The sequence below is a fragment of the Erinaceus europaeus genome, chromosome 11 (assembly GCF_950295315.1).
Source record: "Erinaceus europaeus chromosome 11, mEriEur2.1, whole genome shotgun sequence".
Taxonomy (NCBI): domain Eukaryota; kingdom Metazoa; phylum Chordata; class Mammalia; order Eulipotyphla; family Erinaceidae; genus Erinaceus; species Erinaceus europaeus.
In genome coordinates, this window is record NC_080172.1 from 74,640,038 (window position 1) to 74,665,680 (window position 25,643).

The 25,643-nt window shown below is 39.7% G+C and overlaps 1 protein-coding gene across 1 annotated transcript in view; it reads left to right on the forward strand.

Annotated features, from left to right (window-relative positions):
* The window catches only part of RPAP2 (RNA polymerase II associated protein 2), an 89,385-nt gene extending 65,123 nt beyond the window's left edge, over positions 1–24,262 (forward strand). Inside the window, exon 12 of the mRNA XM_007533280.3 lies at positions 23,597–24,262. Coding sequence (XP_007533342.1) covers positions 23,597–23,738 — 142 coding nt within the window. The 3' untranslated portion in view covers positions 23,739–24,262. The remainder of the gene's footprint in view (positions 1–23,596) is intronic.
* The last annotated feature ends 1,381 nt before the right edge of the window (positions 24,263–25,643 follow it).

Below are 25,643 nucleotides of genomic sequence, written 5' to 3' on the forward strand. Positions count from 1 at the left end.
CAACAAAAGCACAAGGGGACTGCTGTGGACTGTTTGAACAGCAGTTTCTGTAAAGTCATGTTGAAGTAAATGAGTTGCTTTAGTTTCATCTAGTTACTGATTTTTTTTTTCCTTCCAGTGAGCTTTTCTGACCCCACATTTTGATGTTCCTCTCATAGAGATATTTAATTTCAACAAGTGACAATCAGCTACAACACAGAAATATTTCATGAGGATAAAGAAACTACCAGATTACTCCTAGTATTCCTGTGATTTTAGTACAGAGAAAGAGGTTACTCATTTGAAATAAGGATTAAAAACTCAAACATGGGGTCGGGTGGTAGCGCAGCTGGTTAAGCGCACATGGCGCAAAGCACAAGGGCCAGCTTAAGGATCCTAGTTCCAGCCCCCGGCTCCCCACCTGCAGGGGAGTCGCTTCACAGGCGGTGAAGCAGGTCTGCAGGTGTCTGTCTTTCTCTCCCCCTCTCTGTCTTCCCCTCCTCTCTCCATTTCTCTCTGTCCTATCCAACAACGAACAACATCAACAATAACAATAATAACCACAACAAGGGCAACAAAAGGGGAAAAAAATGGCCTTCAGGAGCAGTGAATTCATGGTACAGGCACTGAGCCCCAGCAATAACCCTAGAGGCAAAAAAAAAAAAAAAAAAACTTACACATGCTCTAAAACTCCCAAAGCTGTAAAAGTAAATGGCACCCATTCCCTCCAGAAAGTACTGAAAGCAGGAATAAAGCTACGTAGTCTTTCAGGGGGTGGGGAGAGGATGCACGTGTGGGAAGAAAACTTTTGGATATATTGGGTGGGGAACATCTCACCCATTGGCCATATAAGGCCTGTGAAATCATTTGGTCTGACCCTGCCAAAGCAACCACAGCTTTTTTCACAGCACATTAAGTGGTAGTTTTTAAGTTGATAGTTTTTTATATGACCTATACATGATATAAATATTTGAATGATCTTTGGCAAAAAAGAGATTCCCTACCCTCGGTATATAGTATGAAGGAACATATGAATTCCTATATCCAAAGTGAAGATAAAATTGTAAAATTAGTAATTAAGATTTCTGTCTTGAAAAACTTAATGACAGTAGGAAAGAGATTGGAAACAGACTTTTTTTTTTTTTAATAAAAGAGGTTTAAATGGTTGTGTATGAAAAAGGAGCCAGTAAAGAAAAATAATCTGAAGTTACAAGTGGGGGCGGGGGGACGTGGAGGGACAAAGTCTCAAGGAAGGCCCACAAAACCAGTGGGATCATGGGGGTCAGGTGAAGCACCAGGACTAGTCTAAGAATCCAGTTCGAGCCACTGTCTCCCCACCTGCAGAAGGGTCGCTTTACAAGTGGTGAAGCAAGTCTGCAGGTGTCTTTCTCTCCCCCCCTCTCCATTTCTCTCTGCCCTAGCCAACAACAGCAGCAGCAATGGCAACAATAACAGTAACAACAACAGCAAGGGCAACAAAATGGGGAAAATGCCCTCCAGGAGCAGATTTGTGCTGCAGGCACCAAGCCCCAGCAGTAACCTGGAGGCAAAAAAAAAGGGGGGGGATCATGACCACCAGTAAATGGAATAGCCTGAACAGGGGAGAAATAATATATTTCCTGAATCAGGATAAAGTAAAAAATAATGTGGCTATAGATAAGTTTATGAGTAGAAGGAAGAGATTTAGGAAAAAAAGTTTAATCCTCATAGTTTTGATGAGAAATGCAGAAAGAAACCAGGTTACTGCTTAATTCTGACTTATGGTGGTGCTAGGGGTTGAGATGTTTTTTGTAAAGTGTGTCTGTGTGTGTGTGTGTGTGTGTGTGTGTAGGAGAGACAAGAGCATCATTCTGGTACATGCAGTGTTGGCAATCAAACTCAGGATCTCATGTTTTAATTTCAGTGCTCTAGCCACTGCACTATCTCTAGTCATAGGGAGAGATGTTATTTTTTGCAGTTAATGGTTCATAGCACAATTGTCTACATGGACAATTGTCTAAATGGAACATGGGTTCCATTTCCCAGCTCTGCATCATGGATGTTTGCAACATTCTCTCACCTCCAGTCCAGGACTCTAAGCCCCCCTCTTCCAACCCTTCCCCAGAGTTCCTTGCTTTGGTGTAGTACCCCTCCTCCAGTTCAAGTTTCACATGCGTGTACCCAACCAGCATGTCTCCCTGTCTTCTTAACTCATCCCACCCAACATTTTTCCTTCAGGTTCCAAGCAAGGAGAGGCAAAGATTGGGGTTTTAGAGTTTCTGGCCTTTTGATATTTGCCCTTGGCTTACCCACATTGTCCATGTTGCTCTGTCTATTTTGTCTTCATTTCCTGATGTCTTTTCTTCTGTTGTTGCTGCTGTTTGTGTTTCCAGTTCTATTCTACCACTGATAGACTCATTCAGAGTTGGGAGTTTGTTTGCTTTTCATGTAAGACTCCTTTCAGTAGTTCTTGCAAGGCAGTATTGGTGGTGGTGAATTCCTTCTTTTGACAACTTAATTTTTTGGCTAGTTACAATATGAAGTTGTGTTCTGAGAGTAAAGACGTGGTGATTGGATAGAGGGTGAAGTCATTAAGAGAATCCAGAGAAGAAGTGAACTAAGAGCCAGAGAAAATTGACAAGTTAAGCTCGTCCAGTGAGGACAGAGGTCATGAATTTATTATCGATTATAAAAATTCTCTTCTTCCCACTTCATCACACACATACACAAGTGATTTTCAGTGATGATAATAGGTTTGGGGAGAAAGCAATCTGTAGTATTGATCTTAGGCTAGTTCTGATAAATAAGTCTAAGACAAAGATGCAAAAGATTCAGAAAAAAGGAAATAGATAATTTTAAGAAATCAATAAAAGTGTGATTGTTAAGACAGTGGAATCATTTCAGGAAGAAATTGATCATCTCAATCAAATATTTATCTCCCCCCACCCAACCCCCAGATCTAACATATCCCTCCCTACCTTGCAAACTTTTAAAAAACTTTTTGCTGGGCGTCTGCATTTAGATATCTCAAACTCTCAAACCTGAGACTGATCTCATTGTACCTTTCAAGAGCTCCCTACATCCATCCTCCTAACTACCCAGAACTGAAATCTGTCTGCTGGTTCTCTATCTCCCTTATCTAATCAATTGCTACAGTCTGTTTTTGTAATCTCTCTTATCTAGTTGTTTTCTCCCCCCTCCCCCCCCCCCCCCGACCCATGCTGCTAACCACATTAGACTTAAAATACTTGGCTAGACAGCAGTAGTTTTAGCCTTCCTAAACAGGTCCCTTTCCATTTGTCCCTTTCCTCAACTAATCTATCCTTCCTCCAGATATGAGTAAGCTCAATTCTGATGAAAGCAGACCTTTAATTGGAAACTTGGTTTATTCATATTTGTTTGCTCAAAAAAAAAAAAAAGCAATATTATCGTCAGTTTTTAATAGAATGTTTTATTTTGTAGTGATAGATTGCAAAATGTATTTGAAGATCATGTACCAAAAGAGGCCTTTGAAATCCTAAGGTCTACTTAGTTCTTAAAATGAATCAGACATGCGCTCGTGTGGTTCAGTGGTTAGAAGTGTAGACTAGTGGGAGTACTTCTGGGGCTTTTTGCTCATCTCTTACTGACTTCAGTGACCTTAAGAAAGTCACTTGAGTCTGGCTTTGGATTGAACACAGTGCAACTTCACAGAAAGGTTGAGGACCAAGAAGTTAGTTTCATAAAGTAGAAAAAATATATATTGCAAACTTGAAAATCACTGTAACTTCTTACGTTTAACTCAGTGGTTGAGGTCCTGCCACAAAAGGAACGACTAGGAAGAACTGACATTCTTCAAGGGAAATTACTTCATTTGTTCCAGTCTATAAAGCTACTCATTTTTAAGTGCCTGAATTTTAAATTCAGACCTACTGGCATTTCTTTCTTGTTGATTAAAGTCATATTTTATCTTACTGTTGTTATATTGCAGGGGTGGGGGAGCTCTTCCACAAGGTGGCTTTTTGTTCTTTCTCTGTACTCCAGTGACTGTTGTATTACTATAGGCAGGAAGCCAGGAACCACGGAGTAAACAGATGCTTTTAGAGAATCACTATCTTCTCCCCCATTAAAAGCAAGGTGGAAAGAGTTATATTAAATGCGAAATTCTAATTACTTATATGCTTAGGAGCTCTGATATACAAATGAAATTTCTTTTCGCAAGCTTTTTACTAAATTTTCTAATATATGAGAGGTGCATTTTGCAAATATCTTGGGTTTGTATGAGCCCTCAAATTTCTGAAAGAAAGCTGTGACATCATGACCCATAGTGTTACTGGCCACAGCTCGCATTTGTTTCAGTTTTGAGTATGTTTGTGCAGACAGAGATAGTCTAATCTAACACTGTATTACTTACACTTGTTCATGTAGCAAAGAAAAATACCAACCAGCTTTTAGAAGAAAGCAAAATATAGGTAGAGTGGCAATTGTTGCTGCCAAAAGGAATATGGAGACTTAACAGATAGACAAGATACCTTTGTAATAAATTCATTTTTTTAAAGCAATGTTCTTACCAAATATGACCTTGGACAGATCCCTTATTCTGTTCAAAGTTTCAGATATCTCTACTGTTCAAAGGGAAACTAGCTGAACAGGTTGAGACTAAATCACAGCTGTGCTGAGTGGTGTTTAAGTTCATAAAGGAAGGCTTTTCAGTTAAGTCTTGTCTTTATTTTATTTTATTCTAAGCTGCCAAAGTATCAAATATTTTTATGTGTTTTCTTCTAATAAAAGCACAGTACCTATGCATGTATACTTTTTTTCTAGCTCTAACATTAGGATGAAACTGAGTTTTTAAAACATTTTTTTTAAGGGAACAGGCAGTGGAGCACCTGATTAAGTGCACATGATCCAGGTTCAAGCCCCCACTCCCCACCTGCAGGAGGGACACTTCACGAGCAGTGAAGCAGGTCTGCAGGTGTCTTGCTGTCGCCCCCCCCCCCCCAATTTCTCTGTCCTATCAAATAAAATAAAAATAAAAGGTTGCCTGGAGCAGTGGATTCATAGTGCCAGCACTAAACCCCAACTATAACCCTGGTGGCAATTAAAAATAATACCAAAATGAAACATTTCTTTTAATCCCACTATCTTTTAGTATTCTGTTTTCATCACCTTTTGATAAGCTAATCACCAGAACAGGTTTCCTTGCTGCAATAGAACTCTGGATGAACCCAGTAGTTTCTCAAATCTGATAGGTTCAGAAAAGTATGTGGCTTTTCACTTCCTCTCCCTTCCTTCAACCCCAAACCATAGAGAAACATGCTTTCTGATGACATTTATTCACACAGACATTCTTACCACTCTTTCTTCCCTTTAGTTCATGTTGGGTATAAGGAGTGTTGTCCAGTGACATTTTAGTAACAGCCAAGTTTTTTCTGCAAGTTTAGAAATCAAGAAGAGGTTACTCAGGGAAGCTCTCTGTGAAGTTTCTGCTTCTCTCAGCTTTATGGGATGATTAAGGAATATATCATTTCAGGAACAGGCCTGAGAATATCTTTATACATACCACCCAGGTAATTCAGGAAAGGACAGTTCAGATCATACTGTGATTTTTAGTGTTCCAGGAGTTACATTATGGATTCCTGGTGGGATTGAACACAGTTAGCAAAGTAGTAGGTACCGCAGTGGGAAAGGACATTTTAAAAATCTAAGTTCATCATTAACTACAGAAAGTGAATAATACAGAGTTCCATCAATTGTCTAGCTCCAATTTTCTAATAAATTCTTTATATAGCTTTTTCTGTTAATAGACTATAAAGCAGTGATTAACAAAATTATGGGTAACTTCTGAGGTTTTAATCAAGAGTTTTAGAGTTTTAAATCTTCTGATTTGGAAAGAGAAAGTAGCACATGCATTGCATGCATGAGACCTGGGTCTAATCCTCAGTATTACATGACCAGAAAATCGGGGGATACACACACACACACAATCACAAATGCTAGAATGGTGCTCTGGTCTTTGTCTCTCTCTCTCTCTCTCTCTCTCTCTCACACACACACACACACACAAAAAAAAAAAACTCCTTTGAAGAATTTATGAATTTTTGAATCTTAATTAAAATCTCCCTTGTTTCATTTATCAGACTTTGAAATTTCTCTGACTCCTGTGTATAATTCGTGTTAACCAGATGTTGTTTGATAGCTCAGTAATAACAAATGGAGGGTACCTGCCCTAACTTGACTTACATTCTCTCCTTTTGATGTGTAGCATATGTGGAGCAGTCAGCTAAATAAAGGTCTTATCAATAAGATGCAGTTTGACAACTAAGCTTTTCACTTTTGTTGTCATGGCATTTACCATATGGTAACAAGCTAGTTATAGAAGGCTGCCTGTCTTTTCAAAATCGAGATTTGAATCATAGCATTATCATGAGAAGTTTTCTATCGTTTGTGATTTATACATTGTAAGTGCTGTTTCGGATTCTATCCCCAGCATACTGTTTATGCCATCCTTTAAGTATCGCCTTTAAAGATTCTTATCATAAAAGCACTTGACAGAAATAAAGCATAAATATCTTGTTTTTATTCACCTCCAATTACATTTTCTGTATTTTAAAGATAATTTGCTACATAAAACACGCTGTTGAATTCCAACTGTGATACATTACTGTTTTTTATTTAAGTGCTAATCATTTGAGCCCAGCTTATTGTAGTGTTCTTTGATATTCACTATTAGAAGTTGCAAGACAAGAACAAAGACTTTGAGCCTCATTCAGTTTATAATACAGTGGGAACTGTCCTTTAGTGAAAAGTTAAAACGTGTAAATGACTAGCATGTTGTGTTCAGGTAGTGAATTATGAGGAGAGGAGGAGCCTGGGAAGTCAGTTAAGCAAAATGGAATGTTTTATAAGACCCTGAGGTTGTGCTTCCAAGATAGTTTAAATGTGAAAGATTTTATTTTGTGGTATCTCTGTGAAGTGAGTGGTGTATTCTGTGTTTTTGAACGGTGAACTTGGACATTTCCACACCGGGTACTACATTTTAGAGAAACAAAAGCTAGAAGAGGATATAGGGGGAAATGCCAGTTTGCCAAAGAAGCAGTCAGATCAGAGGAACTTGGAATAAAATTAAGAAATTTCTTTTAAGAATATAAAAGAGATAACATTTTTTACTGATTTTTATTGATAACATTTTAATGCTTACTTACAGAATTATGAGATAACAGGTATAATTCCACACCGCTCCCACCACCAGAGTTCTGTAGAGAGTAACATTTAAGAGCATGCCACAAGCCAGCAGAATGGCTCACCTGCATAGTGCATTTGTTCAGCAATGCACATGGCCCAGGTCTGAGCTCAGCCACCACAGCACTGAAGGAAAATTCAGTAATGTGGTGTGTTCCACCATACCTAAAAATGTTGGCCTGGAGTGTTGAAGCCACGGTGACAACAACAGAAAAGAGCTCACCACAATTAAAGTTCTATGAAGGAGGACATAAAGTCTTCAAGATACTCTGGATTACATATAAAGAATAATGTGTAAAATACAAAAATTTTCAGTCATTGCAACATGTTACATGCATACAGAGTTGTAGAATATCCCTGGAGAGCAGAGTGGAAGCTTTACTAGCAGTCTTGTGTATAAGTAGTCAGTTTAGAAGACTCTTGAGGTGGCCGAGTGGTGGTGCACCAGTTGAACACGTTAAAATGCACAAGAACCTGAATTCAAGCCCCTGGTCCCTACCTGCAAAGGGGACAGCTTCATAAACAGTGAAGCAGTGCTACAGATGTCTCTTTCTCTCTCCCTCTTTGTCTCCTCTTCCTTCTCAATTTTTCTTTATCTCTATCCAAAATATTGGGTTGTCAGAGAAGTCATGATGCATTTTTTAATACTTTTTATATTTATTTATTCCCTTTTGTTGCCCTTGTTTTATTGTTGTAGTTGTTGCTGTCGTTGTTTGACAGGACAGAGAGAAATGGAGAGAGGAGGGCAAGACAGGGGGAGAGAAAAGCAGACACCTGCAGACCTGCTTCACCACCTGTGAAGCGACTCCCCTGCATGTGGGGAGCCGGGGGCTCGAACCGGGATCCTTACACCGGTCCTTATGCTTTGCGCCACGTGCACTTAACCTGCTGCGCTACCTCCTGACTCCCCCATGATGCATTTTTACATGAAAAATGTCATGACTTCACTGAAAACCCAATAAATAAACAATATAGAAAAATAAGACTCTTGTCTTTCTTCTTGGGTCATTTAATCCATCATAGGAGACTGAAGGGAAAGAGTAGAGATTTCAAAAACAGATACATCAGTTTGCACTAAATCCTGCTTTCATTAACTTAAAAAGAATAAAAACATGGGAGCGCATGTGGCGCTAAGTGCTGGGACCGGTAAGAATCTGGGTTCAGTCCCCTGGCTCCCCACCTGCAGGGGAGTCGCTTCATGGGTGAAGCAGGTCTGCAGATGTCTTATCTTTCTCTCCCCATCTATCTTCCCCCCTCATTTCTCTCTTTCCTATATAACAATGACAACATCAATAACAATAAAAAACAAGGGCAACAAAAGGGAATATATATATGAACATACCCCATTCTAGAAAGCAAAAAAAAAAAAGGCCTGAAATACACAGTAATAAAGACCTGTGTTAGTTGGACTGTAGATATCCTAAACAGGGAAAATATACCAAATAAGTATTTCCTCTTCCTTTTGGTCAAGCAAATCTCATCATTTAAAGTGAATGTTCTCCCTATTCACAGTTTACCTGTGAGGTGCTCCTCAGGAAGGCACCAGGCAAGCACTCTAGGGTTAGTCCCTTGCTCCACAGTATCCGCTGATGGACTGGAAGTGAGTTAAAGTCTGCTCAGTGACACTTAGCATTACTTACTCTTAGCGCTTCCTGGACAGCACTGAGTTCCACGTTCCAGGATAGAGAAGGAGAAATGCATGAATAAGTGGTACCTCTTGATTTAATGTTTGTTCTGCCTGATGGATTTGAAGCCTGTCTCATCTCTGAACTATTCTTACAGGAAGGTGCAGCTGTGTGAACACAAGGAGTTTAAAAAAATGTCTGGGTCAGCGAAATAGCTGACTTTGATAAGTGTGCTGCTTTGCCATGTATGTGGCCCAGGTTTGAGCCCAGTGCCCATTGGAAGCTGTGGTGCCATGGACTCTCTCTATAGTCAGTTTCTCTCTCTCCTCTCTCCTTTCTCTCTCTTCCTCCCTTTCCCTTTCTCCCATCATATATACATATACACATATATATTTCCTTATTCCAAAAATGAAAGGAAAATTTTGGATAAAGAAAAAGCATGTCAATAATACAGTATATTCACAAGTTTTTTAAAAATATTTTATTTATCAGATAGAAACAGAAATTGAGAGGGAAGGAAGAGGTAGAGAAGGAGAGAGAAAAGAGACACCTGCAACACTGCTTCACCACACATGATGCTTCCCATGGAGGTGGGGGACCAGAGGCTTGAAGTCAGGTCACTGTGCATTGTAACATGTCTGCTCTACCAAATGTGCCACCACCCGGCCCCTTATTGGTGGCCTTTTAAGATGTTTCTTCACTGAACAAGTGTGCCAGGCATGAGGAATACAATGAAGATGCCATGGCCCTCTTGACATTCACTTTTGTTTCGATGGTGTTTATTCTGCAAACAAGCAAACAATACAGCTAGAAAACAGTAAAAAATTACAAAGATAAAAAATAAGTTAGAATGAAAGTGCAGATGGGTTTTGGGGTGAGGTGACATTTAAACAAAACTGGTTCACAAAATTGAGCCTCCCTTGTAGGGACCTGAGGGAAGATCATCCTCAGGAGGAAGCCAGCCAGACCTAAAGTGACAGCATAATTAAGGCATGCCTGGTCAGTCTGGCTAGAGTACAAAAAGCCAGGGGAAGTTACCTGTGTGTTTCTTAAGTAACAGCCCCTATTTCTCTTAGAGTATGCTGTGTTTATCATTATAAAAGTCCTTGACCTCCTACGTTAGATTCATTCTAAGGTATTTTATCTTTTGGGGTTGAATTATATAGGTGGGTTATTGCCTTCATTCCTCTTTCCTCTGACTCATCCTTTGTGTATAGTAATGCCACCGATTTACTTGTACTGATTTTGTATCCCACTACTTTACTGAACTTAGATGGTTTCTAGTAGGGTGTTTGTTTTTTGTTGTTGTTATTTGATGGAGTCTTTGGAGTTTTCTAAGTATATTAATCATGTCCTCTGCAAATAGTGACATTTAATTTCACCTTTTCCAATTATGGATTCCTTTGGTAGTTCTTTCTTGCCTGATTGCACTGACACAAACTTCCAGGACTATAAGAATAGAAGTAGCAAAGAGTGAACATCTTTGTCTGCTTCAGATTTTAGGAGAGAAGCTTTAGTTTCCCCCATTAAATACAATGGTAACACTATGGATTTGTCATATATGGCCTTTACTGTATTGAGAAATATTATTCTATTCTTAGTTTATGAAGGGTCTTTATCATAAATGTGTGTTAGATCTTGCCAAATGCTTTTTCAGCATTAACTGTTATAACTAGGTGATTTTTATCTTACTACAATATTTTTTTTGCCTCCAGGGTTATTGTTGGGGCTCAGTGCCAGCACCACGAATCCACTACACCTGGAGGCCATTTTTTCACCCTTTTGTTGCCCTTGTTGTAGCCTTGTGGTTTTCATTGTTGTTGCTGATGTCATTCGTTGTTGGATAGGACAGAGAGAAATGGAGAGAGGAGGGGAAGACGGGGGGGAGAGAAGGGTAGACACCTGCAGACCTGCTTCACTGCCTGTGAAGTGACTCCCCTGCAGGTGGGGAGCCGGGGGCTCGAACCGGGATCCCTACACCAGTCCTTGTGCTTTGTGTCACGTTGTGTTTAACCTGCTGCACTACCACCCAACCCCCATCTTATTACTTTTTTTTTTTTTTTGCTGCTTTTGAAATATTTTGGGTTTAAGCATTTTCTATACTGATCCAATATGCAAGAAATTTTTCATGGATTTGCATAACCTAGAAACAAATAGTTCCTTTGGATTTTTCTTCTGTTTTTATTGCTGCCATCAGATATAGAGCACATAAAGTATTACGTTAATTACTGGTTTATTTGTTGTAAGTTAATATTGGTACATAACAGTATTCTAGTACAGGGGTTAGCAAATTTTTTATAAAGGGTTAGTATCCCTGGTTCTCCAGAACCAGGTATCCCAGTCTACTGCTGAAGTCTAAAAATAGTCATAGAATACACAAATAAATGGACACTGGTCCAGGGAGAAGGCTTAGCAATAGCACACAGGACTTACATGCAAGAGTTGACAGGTTTGATTCCAAGAACCAACAAAATCCAGAGCTAAGATTCTGGTCAATAAAAAGTAAATAGGCAGGAGTTGGGTGGTAGCACAACGGGTTAAGCTCATGTGGTGCAAGGCGCAAGGATCAGCAGAAGGATCCCAGTTAGAGCCCCCGGCTCCCCACCTGCAGGGGAGTCGCTTCACAGGCAGTGAAGCAGGTCTGCAGGTGTCTATCTTTCTCTCCCCTCTCTGTCTTCCCCTCCTCTCTCCATTTCTCTCTGTCCTATCCAACAATGACGAAAACAATAATAACTACAACAATAAAAAACAACAAGGGCAACAAAAGGGAATAAATATTTAAAAATAAATAGGCATGTATGCTTATTTATTTTGTAAATAAAATAGGGCTTTATTTACAAAAGTAAGCAGCAAGGGCTGGGGGGAGGTACCATAATGATTATGCAAATAGACTTTCATTGCTAAGGCATGGAATTCCATGGTTCAGTTTTCAGTACCATCATAAGCCAGAGCAGAGTCATGTTAATTTAGTTTTAAAAATTGATAAAAATAGGGAGTCGGGCTGTAGAGCAGCGGGTTAAGCGCAGGTGGCGCAAAGCACAAGGACCGGCATAAGGATCCCGGTTCGAACCCCGGCTCCCCACCTGCAGGGGAGTAGCTTCACAGGTAGTGAAGCAGGTCTGCAGGTGTCTATCTTTCTCTCCTCCTCTCTGTCTTCCCCTCCTCTCTCCATTTCTCTCTGTCCTATCCAACAATGACAACAACAATAATAACTACAACAATAAAACAAGGGCAACAAAAGGGAATAAATAAATAAAATATTTTTTTAAAAAATTGATAAAAATAAACAGCAAGCCAGATGTGGCCCACAGGCTATAGTTTGTTCAGAAATCTGTTGTAGCACATTGAAAAGTACTAACATGGAGAAGCAGCAATTCCAGTTATAGAGCCATTCACCAAATTAGGAAAACAAATTTGTTGGGAATACTGAAAAGCAAGATTATGTACGATACTAGTCTTCTGCCTTCCTGCTAGATGAGGAAAATATGTACTACTAATTTTACTAATTATACTTTCATATTATATGAGGTATTTATAAGAATGTATTCATGTCTTTGTGATACTGAAAGTAAGAGGGGAAAGGCCCAAAGAAATTGTATTTCTCCTTAGTAAAAGCAAGATGGCAACTTGGCCAGATTTATGAGAAAGGATTGTAATAGTGACTGGACTATAGTAGGAAACCACAGGGGAGAGAGAATTCATCTGAATTAGGACAGTCATAATTAGAAGCACTATTCAGAGAATGAGCAGGGTTCAACAACTGATTGAACAAAGAACATTGAAGAGTGAGAGGTAAAGGGGACTGAGATTTCTAACACCAAGCTGTTTATGAAAATGAGAAGTTAAAAATTCAGGTTTGGATATAATGTATTTCATGTGCCTTTAGAACATCCTTGGGAAGAAAGGCCCATGAGAGAAGCTGGACATTTGAGTCATTTATAAAGCTGTAAGATTCAAAGTTACAAAAAGGGTCAATATAAAACTTAAGACCTGTCATTAATGGGCTGGTGTGGGGAAAACAAACACCCACCAAGTGAGCTTGTGACAAATCTGGGGTAGAAAAATCACATCAGAAACTGCTTCCAAAGCCAAAGAAAGAGAATTCTAGAAAGAAAAGTGTTTGGGGATATGAAATAATACAGAGTCAATTGGAAAAAGAACGTAGAAAAAGGTCTTTAATGTGGTGGTGAAGAAACTGTTACTGTCTATAAAAAGGAAAACTCTAGTAGTGAGTTTTGTCAGTGGACTTAGAATTCTAAGTATTTAGTGTTTTGTGATTTTTCTAAAACCCTCTTCCATGGTCGCTGCGAATTATTCTGAATAGCAGAACCCAGTCTCCAACTCAGTGTGATGATGCTTAAACACCACTCAGTCCAATACATGATCAGAGCAAAAGGCACCCCAGCAATTTGTTGGTAACATTCTTTGCTAATGGCTACAACCAACTTATAAATGTTTCATTGTTTTTGTTTGAGTGTTGTTTGTTTGGTTTTTGGTCACCAGAATAATTGTTGGGGCTTGGTGCCTACACTACTCCACTGTTCCCAGTAGACTTTTTTTTTTTTTCTTTCATTTTATTTTTTTTCTTTAGAAGTGATAGGGAGAGACAGTAGCACCTGTAGCACTGTTTCACCATTTGTGCAGTTTCCTTTGTGGCAGGTGATTGAACTCGGTGCTCACACATGGTGATGAGTGTGCACTACCAGGTGAGCTACTACCCGGCCCAGAACTGGTGTGATCTTGCTGTTAAGGCATGTTGATGAGCCAAGGATCTGGAAAACGTAAATATTACATAGTTCTTTAAATGTAAATTATTTTAGTGATAGGAGTAAGTCATAATTCTTTTGAATGAATTTTTCATGAGATTATGCTGTAACATTTTCAGGATTCAGCATCTTCACACATTTTTATGTCTTTATATATTGTCAAACATCCTTAAGTTTTTTGTATTCATGAGCCTGGTTTGAAGAGAGGATAATTTAAAAAAAAAAACACACAATAAGGAGGTTAGGGGCCCAGTGTGCATGGTGGGGGCAGATGGCACTTTGGTGATGAGTAAGATGTGCTGGTTCATATTTTCAGAAGATGTGAAATTGTATCCCCGAGACAACAACAATCTTAGGAAATAATATCTGCTTGATAAAAGTGAAATGTTTCTGTGGTCATTGACACTCTATGTGAGGGACTATGAGGTGGAAAAATGTTTTCAGTTAAAGAAAGGAATAAGTAAAGTTAAGGAAGTCTTTTTGGCTAACTTACCAGGAGTAAAATTATGCAACAACACTTAGAGCTCAAGTGTTGAGTAGTCAGGAAATCCTGGCTTCAGATGCCTAAGGATTGCTATCTCTCTGCTTGATCACTTGCTGCAGAAATCTGCAGACCCCAGGTTGATATTCTTGTCTCCTGACAGACACCAGACTTTGTGTGATTTCCCTATCTGCACTTCCTTCTGTCAGCTACGTGCCCTTTCATATTTGTAGTCTTCTAGTTCTCTAAAGCAACACACTATCCAAGTGAGCTATTTTGCCAGCCCCTTTCTGCATTAAGCTTTCTTTGAGAGCTCAGTACACATCAGGCAAGTAAACATTAAATTTATAGTGTTCCACAGTCTATAAAGAATGAAAGCCAACACATTAGTCAAAAGTGATCTTTTTTGAGATAAATTGCCTAAGCTCAAAACCTTCATTTTTCCACTTAGCTTTTGTTGTCTTTGGGGAAGTTACTTCAGTGTTTTGTGCCTTTGTTTCCTCATCCATAAAATAGGAGTGGTAATGTACCACTCAGCATCATTTGCAGTTAAAGGAGAGAATTCATGCTTAGAATATACAGTAAATACTCATAGGTTGAATATGGTGAATATTAATTTATGTAATACTCAATTTTGTAAAAAAAATTTTTTTTCATCTACTTGAATTAAGTAATAATAACTTTTAGGGAATGTAAGTATTCTAGCCCCATTTCATAGACACTAAAACTCTGATGTTCACCTTGTCCAAAATCCTAACATTTCTTGTCTAATAGAGTTCCCCTAGGGCTTGCAGTTAAGCTGGGGAGTGAACATGGAGCTAGCTATAAATAGCTGAAGTGGCTACTCAGACCCATTTTCAGGATTCTCAAGGCAAACTCATTAAGAAAATAATAGGTGACTGATTAGCACTACCATGGGCCAAGGAGCATGGAGCAAGACTGTGTGATTGTTCCCCTTGTTTGTTTATTAACTCCCAGCTAAAGTTTCTCTTTGACCCAGTTTTTTTTCCAACTTTTTCTTTTTTTTAATTATATATTTTATTTATTATTGATAAGAGACAGAGAAATTGAGAGGAGGAAAGACAAAGAAGATACCAGCAGCCCTGCTTCACCCCTGTAGATGGGGGCCAGGGGCTTAAACCTGAGTCCTTGCACACTGTAATGTGAGCATATAAAGAAGCTGTAAATTGACAGAATACTTTGTTAGAGAAATGTTACTATTCCTGAAGTGTTTTTTGTTTGGTTTTGGTTTGTTTGTTTTTGCCGCCAAGGTTATTGCTGAGGCTCCATGCTACGTGACAACTCCACTGCTTCTGAAGCTTTTCTTGCAGTTGGACATCAGGGACTTGAACTTTGGTTCTCGTGCATACTGAGTGCACTACAGCCTGAGCTTTCCTAATATATTTTCTGTTATTATTATTATCATCATTTATTGGCTAGACTCAGCCAGAAATCAAAGAGAGAAGGGGGTGATAGAAGGAGAGAGAGAAACACCTGCAATACTGCTTCACTACTTGCAAAGCTTTCCCCCTGCAGGTGGGGACCTGGGGCTCAAACCTGGGTCTGCGCACATTGTAACATGTGCGATCAATCAGGCGTGCCACCACCCAGCCCTGGTATTTTTTCTTATTATTGATTTAATGACTTAGAAAATCATAAGATTACAGGGGGATAATTGCACACCACACCCACCACCACAGCTCTGCCTCCTCCCACGCCCCCAGGCATAACCACTATATTTTTCATAAAGTCCTAGTGACAATTCGACTTGTTCACTATATTGCTCAAATGTGTGAAACCATCCAGTAGTTGTCGTTCAGACAAATGTAGGTTATTTGGTAACAGATATAAACTATAACAAGAGTCCTTGAAAACAAACACCAAAATAAAAAAGCCTCAAGATAATATACATAGAAAGATGGGGGGGGATGTGGTATGAAAGATTAAAAAGTACTAGAAAGAAAATAGCATCATTCAAAAAGAATAGAAGATTTAATGCATTTAAGTGTTACACATAAAAGCATATGTATGATTCTCTCTCTCTTTCCCTAGGGGGTGTCTTTTTTAAGCTGTCTGTGTGAACAGCATCTGTCTGCGGCACTCCTTTCAGTACTCTTGCAAGGCAGGTTGGGTAGTAGCAAACTCCTTTAGTTTTTGTGTCTGGTGCTACTTTGTTCCTTATTTGAATGATGGTCTTGCAGGGTAAAATACGCATGACTGGCAGTTGTCTTAAAACTTTGTATATATCACTTCACTCTCATGGCCTCTGTGGTTCCTGCAAAAACGTCTGATGCAAGGCTGACTGTACTACCTTTATAAATCATATCCTTCTTTTCCCTGGCAGCTTGTAAATTTTTCTTTGTTCTTGATTTTCAATAATTTCACAATGAAGTATCTTGGTGTGGATCTATTTGGACTTAGGAATTTGGAAGTTCTGTTTCCTGAATATCGGCATCCTAATCACATCCCAGATTTGGAAAGTTTTCCTCTATTACTATTTTACTAGTGGGAGCAGGAGGGGAGGAAGAGAAAGGCTCAAATCAAAGTGTGGCACTGCATTGCCAGCGGGCACCATTTAAAGCTGCAAATTCAAAGGGCCTATAGAACCACTCAGGAGCAGAGTGGTTAAACTCTATCACCCTTCCTTGATGTAATACTGATTTACAAAATTTTAATAGAGTTTAATTCCACACTGTTCCCACCACTAAGGTTCTATATCCACATCCCTTTCATTGGAACTGTAGTAATTCGCCCAAAGTCACAAATAATGGGTTGACTTTATATCTATCACTGTCTATATATTCCCCTTCATGGTCCTGCTTTCACTTCCTTTCAGAGTCACATCTACACCTATTACTACTTATAAGCGTCTTTCCCTTTTTCTTCTTCTCTTTCAGATAAGAGAAACAGTGCCTGGCTTCCTCTTGTTTTCCAGATTTGCCTCCCTTTCAGTGGTGGTATAAATACAAGATTCCTGGTGACAGACACTTCAGGTGCTAATGGAATTGGGGTTCAAAGCCCTCTAGTCATCTTCCCCTAACATTCCTCCCCCTCTGGAAGTATAGGCCAAAATTCTCCTTGGAGTACAGAAGGTGGAAGTTCTGGCTTCTGTAATTGCTTCTCTACTGTTTCTGTCTTTCTTTAGTGGGGTAAGGCTCTGGAGAGGTGAGGTTCTAGGACATATTGGTGATACTGTCTGCTCAGGGAGTTCAGGATGGGATCATAGTAACATCTGCAACTGGTGATTGAAAAGCAGTAAGACTGGAGTTGGGTTAGTAGTGCAGTAGGTTAAGTGCACGAGGCAGAAAGCACAAGGACCTGTGTAAGGATCCTGGTTCGAGACCCCCAGCTCCCCACCTGCAGGGGAGTCGCTTCACAGGCAGTGAAGCAGGTCTGCAGGTGTCTGTCTCTCCCCCTCTTTCTATCCAACAACGATATCTGCAACAATAAAACAAAAACAACAAAAAGGGAATAAATAAATATAAAAAAAGAAAGGCAGTAAGATATAAAGCAGGAAAAACATGTTTAATAAACAGGAACCAAATATTCAGAATAGAGCAGATGAGAATAGGGATCTTAAAGTGGAAAGAAACTAGGAAGTCTATTTTAAATATCTTTCTAGGGGCCATGAGCTTTAGTAATATTTGCCTGAGCTTGATAGCTAACATAGAGGTGGACTAGAAATACTGTCTGGGAAGATGGTGTCAGAATTGATAATAGATCCAGAGGGAATTCAGTTAGAAAGGATGAAGTTAAATTATCATTATGTATAGATAAGCTATTATATCTAGAATACCCCCAAAAAACTGCTTTGCCTAAACTGTCATAGCACTGTTCCGCAGTATGATAAACTCCCCATTTGTATAAACCCCAAACCAAACCTACACCATACATCTTCTGTTTTTAAATTACTGTAGAGTTCCATGTGTACTTTAGAAGATTGTGTGTGTGTGTGTGTGTGTGTGTGTTCATTTCTTTTGGAATGTAAGGCTCTGGGCATATCTGTTAGGTCCATCCCGCCTAATGGATTCATTCAAGACCACTATTTTCCTGGTTTGTTTGTTTTTTTATTTTTTGGTCTGGATGATCTCTAGCTGTGAGTGGTGTGTTAGATCTGCTATTAATGTGTTGCTGTCAGTGTCTCCCTTGAGTTCAGTAAGTGCTTGTTCTACTTATTTAGGTGTACCATATTTATAATGGTTATGTCTTCATGTTGGGTGGATCCTTTGGCAGTTATGTAGTGTCCCTCTCTGCCTCTGCTTACTGTCTTTTTTTTTTTTTAAAAAAAGGAAACGGCTGACAAAACCATAGGACATGAGGGGTACAGCCCCACACAGTTCCCACCACCAGAGCTCTGTATCCCATCCCCACCCTTCATAACTTTGATCTGCTTACTATCTTTACCTGAAAGTCTATTTTATCTAAAAACAGAATAGCCATTCCTGCCCTTTGTTACTGCTTTAGAACATCTTGCTCCAAACTCTTTTTTTTTTTTTTCCTCCAGGCTTATTGCTGGGCTCGGTGCCTGCACCATGAATCCACCACTCCTGGAGGCCATTTTTCCCCCTTTTTGTTGCCCTTGTTGTTGGATAGGACAAAAAGAAATGGAAAGAAAAGGGCAAGACAGAGGGGGAGAGAAAGACAGACACCTGCAGACCTGCCTCACCGCCTGTGAAGCGACTCCCCTGCAGGTGGGGAGCCGGGGGCTCCAACTGGGATCCTTACATCAGTCCTTGTGCTTTGCGCCACATGTGCTTAAACCACTGCGCCACCGCCTGACCCCCACTCCAAACTCTTTCTGTTTTTTTTTTTAATTTTTTTTATTGGGGAATTAATGTTTTACATTCAACAGTAAATACAATAGTTTGTACATGCATAACATTCCCCAGTTTCCCATATAACAATACAACCTCCACTAGGTCCCCTGAATCCTTCTTGGACCTGTATTCTCCCCACCCACCCCAGAGTCTTTTACTTTGCTGCGATATGCCGATTCCATTTCAGGTTCCACTTCTGTTTTCTTTTTTGATCTTGTTTTCAACTTCTGCCTGAGAGTGAGATCATCCCATATTCATCCTTCTGTTTCTGACTTATTTCACTCAACATGATTTTTTCAAGGTCCATCCAAGATCAGCTGAAAACAATGAAGTCACCATTTTTTTTACAGCTGAGTAGTATTCCATTGTGTATATAGACCACAACTTGCTCAGCCACTCATCTGTTGTTGGACACCTGGGTTGCTTCCAGGTTTTGGCTATTACAAATTGTGCTGCCAAGAACATATGTGTACACAGATCTTTTTGGATGGATATGTTGGGTTCCTTAGGCTATATTCCCAGGAGAGGAATTGCAGGGTCATAGGGTAGGTCCATTTCTAGCCTTCTGAGAGTTCTCCAGACTGTTCTCCACAGAGGTTGGACCAATTGACATTCCCATCAGCTGTGCAGGAGGGTTCCTTTGACCCCACACCCTCTCCAGCATTTGCTGCTGTTACCTTTTCTGATGTAGGACATTCTCACAGGAGTGAAGTGATATCTCATTGTTGTCTTTATTTGCATTTCTCTGACAATCAGAGACTTGGAGCATTTTTTCATGTGTTTCTCAGCCTTTTGGATCTCTTCTGTGTGAATATTCTGTCCATGTCCTCCCCCATTTTTGGATGGGGTTATTTGTTGTCTTGTTGTTGAGTCTGGCAAGCTCTTTATAGATGTTGGTTATTAGCCTCTTGCCTGATGTATGGCATGTAAAGATCTTCTCCCATTCTGTGAGGGGTCTCTTGGTTTGGGTAGTGGTTTCTTTTGCTGTGCAGAAGCTTTTTAATTTGATGTAGTCCCATAGGTTTATATTTGCTTTAGTCTTCTTTGTAATTGGATTCGTTTCATTGAAGATGTCTTTAAAATGTATGCGGAAAAGAGTTCTGCCAATATTTTCCTCTAAGTATCTGAGAGTTTGTGGTCTAACATCCAAGTCCTTGGTCCACTTGGAATTTACTTTTGTATTTGGTGAAATACAATGGTTCAGTTTTATTCTTCTGCATGTTTCAACCCATTGTTTCCAACACCATTTGTTGAAGAGATTCTGCTTTCCCCATTTAATAGTCTGAGCCCCTTTGTTAAAGATTAGATGTCTATAGGTGTGGGGGCTCTTGAAACTCTTATATTTAGCTTCTGTTTATCTTTTCTTTGGATGTGTGTTTCCTGAAGACATAAGAGATGAATTTTGTTCTTTAATCCATTTGGCTACTTTGTCTTTTGACAGGTGAATTTAGACCATTCATATTTAGGGTGAATACTGATACATGTGGTCTACTTAGATTCACTTTGGTTTTGATTTTGAGGTTGTTTGAAATTGTTGATTCTTGTCTCATTTGCTTCTGTCATTTTGTGTAGATGGGTTCTATGATGATTTCCTCACTGATTTCACTTGTACTTTCTGTGGATCTCTCTGTTCCTTGTTTTGTATTGTGATTACCATAAGTGTAATAACATATCTAAAAATTTTTATGTTGGTCTTGATTAACATTTGATAAATAGTACCACTCTGTCAATTAATTTCCTCCTATGTTGTTTTTCCTTTTCTCTTGTGTCATATTTCTATTCTACAGCTGTTCACCTCGCTTAGGATATACCTTTTGCTGCCAGTTTTCTTATGGGACTCCTTTCAGTAATTCTCACCTACAGTACATTCTGATCCCATTCACTCACCGGTCACTGTAGCACTTGGGACACCTTAAGGGTTTGGCAGCCTTCCAGGCTGCCACAAAGGTAGAGAGTTCAGTGCCCTGGTTTTCCCAGTGACCTCCTGGGATTTACTCAGACTGTGGCTTCTACAGCTCTAAGTAGCGGTCTTGAGCTCCGTGGTTTTTGGTTTTCCTTTAATTTTTAGAGAGACAGAAATGAAGAAGGAAGGGTGATAGTTTAACCGCTCTGTTCCTGACTGGTTCTGTGGGCCCTTTGAATTTGCTGCTTTAAATGGTGCCCGCTGCCAATGCTGTGCCACACTTCTCCTTGAGCCTTTCTCTTCCTCCCCTCCTGCTCCCACTGTTCGAGCACAATTACCGACCTACAGGTAGTGGTGTTTTTTTCTTTACCAGACATCCCAGCTGTTCTCTGGTGGTGTTTTGTTGTAATACTTTTTCTGGGGAAAGCTGACTTATCAAAACTATTTCTAGATCACCATAGCTCTACCCTGGAAGTCCCCTAAGATATATTTTTTAATATTTATTTATGATAGAGACAGACACCTGCAAGTGGGAAATGGAGGCTTAAACCCAGGTCCTTGCACATTAAAATGTGTGTGCCAATTGGTTGCACCATTGCCCAGCCCCCTAAGATATTTTCTAAGCAGGAAAATTTATAAAGAATAATTTTCTTAAAAGCTGTTCTTCTAGACTCTTCCTATTTTCTTCTCTGGTTTGAGAAATCTGGTGATAACCATTTACTTCTAATTTGAGGTTTATATTTTAATTTTAAAACATTAATGCCACATTGAGAAAACAGTTTTCATATATGAATCCATTATTAGTCTTCCTGAGAGTCAAATTATTCTGACATAACTCCCTGCCCTCCGAAAAGAAAAGCTAGGTTACTGTTAAATTATTTCTACCTTCTTAACTTTAAAATGTAAAGATATTGGGGGTGACTAAATACTAATATCACCTAAGTGTGAGAAACACCAGAGTTAACTTCTGGATTTTACCTTCTCTGTAGGAAGGTGCCTCAGGAAAAGCTGACCACAACTGCTCACGTGCACAGCTTGGAAGATCTACTTCCCAGTATAAAATGCCTTTGGGAAATATCTACAAAGAAAGTTCATGAAATAAGACAGCCTAGTTAAAAAAAAAAAAAATTATATATATATAGAACTCCCAGAGGGCTCTGAACTCCAATTCCATTAGGATGCAGAGAGAGAAAGGTTAAAAAAAAAAATTTTTTTTTTAAAGGATACTTAAGGAAGAGTTGTAGAAATAATAGCCAACCCATAACTGTGATCTTGGGAGAACTGATGCATCCAGTTGAGTGCACACATTAGGAAGAACACTTAACAAGCAGTGAAACGGGCCTGCAGGTGTCTATTTTCCAGTCACCCCTTCCCCAGTAAAAACAGGAAAGATGGCCACCAGGATGGGTGAAAATTGATAGTATTCGTAGCCCCAAACATCTGTGGGTTTCACTAGGTAAATCTTTCACCTAGTCTCAAGTTCTAAAACAAATCAGAGATACTGTGGAAATCTTGGTTATCTTTGGACAGTGCTAACAAATTTCTCTTTTGTATAAGGTGATTAAGGAAGAAAGAAATGTGTGTCTCAATAATGAAACATATCTCTGGTCTTGAATTTTATTTATTTATATGTCTGGTGGCGATAATCAAGGTTAGATAAATACATGAAAGAACTTTGTGGTGTCGGGCTATTAGCAAAGAGGGTCCCAAAAAACTTCTTAGGAATACATGTCCTTGAAATATGCTTTCAGGAGTTGGGCGGTAACACAGCGAGTCAAGTACAGGTGGCACAAAGCGCACAAGGAAGCATGTCTGTAGGTGTCTCTTTCTCTCTGTCCTATCCAACGACGACAAAACAAGGGGAAGCAAATCAAAACTGAAAATGCAGACTGGGGAGACAGCACAGTGACTATGCAAAGGCTTTCATGCCTGAAGCACCAAAGATCCCATGTTCAGTTCCCAGCAACAAACAGTGCTTTGGTAAAACAAACAAACAAACAAAAAAATGGTAAGGTTAAATTCAAAGGGTAGTTTTTATTTTTCAAGTGTTATAAACATTCAATATAAATTACATTTTTAAAGTAATTCTCAATTTTTTTTTTTTTTTGCCCCCAGGGTTATTGCCGGGGCTCAGTGTCTGCACCACGAATCCACTGCTCCTGGAGACTATTTTTTCCCCTTGTTGTTCCATCATTGTTGTGGTTATTATTATTGTTGCTGTTGTTGAGGAAGACGGGGGGGGGGGGGAGAAAGATAAGACAGCTGTGCCTGTGAAGTGACTCCCCTGCAGTTGGGGAGCCAGGGGCTCAAACCGGAATCCTTACACCTGCCTTTGCCCTTCACCCACTGCGCTACCACCCAACTCCCACAATTCTCAATTCTAAGCTTCTTTCCACCATCTCTTTTTCTCTAAAAGAAACTTTCTTTCCTGTGTAGGACTTTTGGTAGTTTCTGCTGGTAAGGTGAAAGCTATCTTACCATTTTCAGGCTTCTGTTCAGTCTGGGGTGGGGGCTGGACTGGCATAAGGATCCCAGTTAAAGACCCCAGGTCTCCACCTGCAGGGGGATCACTTCACAAGCAGGTCTGCAGGTCTATTTCTTTCCTACACAAGCACAACAAAATGGGAAAAAATGGCCTCCAGGAGCAGTGGATTCATAGTGCAGGCACTAAGCCCCAACAATAACCCTGGAGGCAAAAAAAAAAAAAAAAAAAAAACTTCTTTGGGAGTTCTGTTAAATCAAAGATACTTCATTATCTTCCCCCAAATCCCCTTTAGTCCTACCTCATTTCATAGACATGCATTTGATATTTTTGGTTGTTTCAGACTGACTCCAATTCTTGGCATCCAGAAGCATTCAAAGGAAAATTTGGTGTTTACACAGTTTATAGCTACTCTACTTGAAGAATTACAGTTAAAGAAGGAAGACCTTGAAAGTTTAACCATCATATTTAAAACCTCCTGTTAACCACTGGTAAGTTCTTACAATAGTTGCCTGTTTAGATAACCAGGTATATCCTTGAGACGTTCTCTCCACTCTTATTTTATGCCTCTTTGTAGGCTACTACGGATGTTTCTTGCAGTCTAGGAAACACTCTATTGGCTTCCAGAGTACTGGGGGGTTTGAATCGGGAAACTTCAAGCAAGAGAGTTTGTTTGCATAGCCATTATGCTCTCTCCCTGATTTTATATATAAATTAAAAAGACGAAAGTCCATTTTCTCCTTCCCAGAAACATACTTGATGAATATTTTGAGTTTTTGTAGGGAAAAAAAAAATCCTTTGAGCAATCTTTAAATATAAGAGGAGTGTTTTGGCAAGAAAGAACAGTGTTTATTGAACCTGCTACCCAACTTAAGAAATGAGTTCAGGTTAACCTATGGAAGCATTGATAGTTCCAAGGCCCTTAAAAGATGTTGAGATTAGAGTATTGTTTTCTTGAACTTCAGGGTATGAAGTATTGAGTCAATCATATTCCTAAGCTCATGAGACCTGATTTCTAATGGTAGAAAGCATCTAGGCTGAGATCCTGCTTTAACAAATGAGATATTTAGAGCCTGTATACTAACACATACAAAATGAGTTCCCTCCCCACCAGACCAATTTTTTCATTATCTATAGAGTTACCATAGCACTGATCCACCACTGATGAAGCCCCCTGATGCTAAGGCTTGAATCTACAGCATGACTCTACTAAGTGAGCTATGTTTTAACCCTAATTAGTATCTGAACTTTTTTTTTTTAATGAAAGATACACACAGAGAGCACTGAAGAGTTTATGGTGGTGCTTGAGATTGAACCTGGGACCTTAGAGCCTCAGGCATGAATCTGCCTCCTGCAGGCGGAGACCAGGGTCCTAGTGCACTGACAAACCCCACCCCCATATTTCTAAGGATTCTCAATAATACTTCTAAGTAATCACCGACAATCATTGTCCAGAGATTTATTTTTTTTCAATCTGCTTGATCTTTGGGGTTAGATATTACTATATAGGGGGCAGGTGGTGCCACACCCAGTTAGTGATCTTTTTTAAATACTTTATTGATGGAGACCCCTGTAGGTGGGGGCTTGAACCCAAATCCTGGTACACTAAGGGCATCTTCAAGAGTAAGTCACATGTATGTTTTCAGTTTTTCAGACGGCAATTAGATCAAGTGTTGTTATTGATGTCATTGTTAGGACAGAGAGAGGGAAAGAGAAAGACACCTGCTTCACCTCCTGTGAAGCGACTCCCCTAAAGTGGGGAGCCGGGGGGCTCAAACTGGGATCTTTGCACCACGTGCACTTAACTGGCTGTGCTACCGCCCAACTCCCAAAGCTAGCTTTTCTTATGATGGTATATGTTTACCTTAACCAATTATTCCAAAATGGGTGCACAAGCACCCTAGGGGTGGCTGCAGGGAGTGGAATTAAATCTCCAGCCAAGATAGAAACCACTTATTCTATTCTTTGTTATTGCTAGGGCTATGTGCCTGCACTACAAATCCACTGCTCCTGGCAGCCATTTTTTTTTCCATTGGATAGGACAGAGAGGAGAAAAAGATACATGCTTCACCACTTGTGAAGTGACCGACCAAAACTAGAAAGTTGTTGTAACAGGGTTTTGCATAGGAAAAAAAAGTCGCAACCCATACATAAGTGAAAGGATTATGTAAGGGCATGAATATCAGAAGGCAGGCATCCTTACAGAACATCTCAGTAACTGTCAAACAGGTTGCAAAATTGTTCAGTAATTTTCCAGCCTTATATATTGGGTTGTTGGAAAGCCATGCTGTGTTTTTCTATGGAGTCAAGTACCCTTGTACCAGCTTACATTGCCATAAGACTATGAACAGGCAGGAGCGCAGCGGGTTAAGCACAAGGATCCCAGTTAG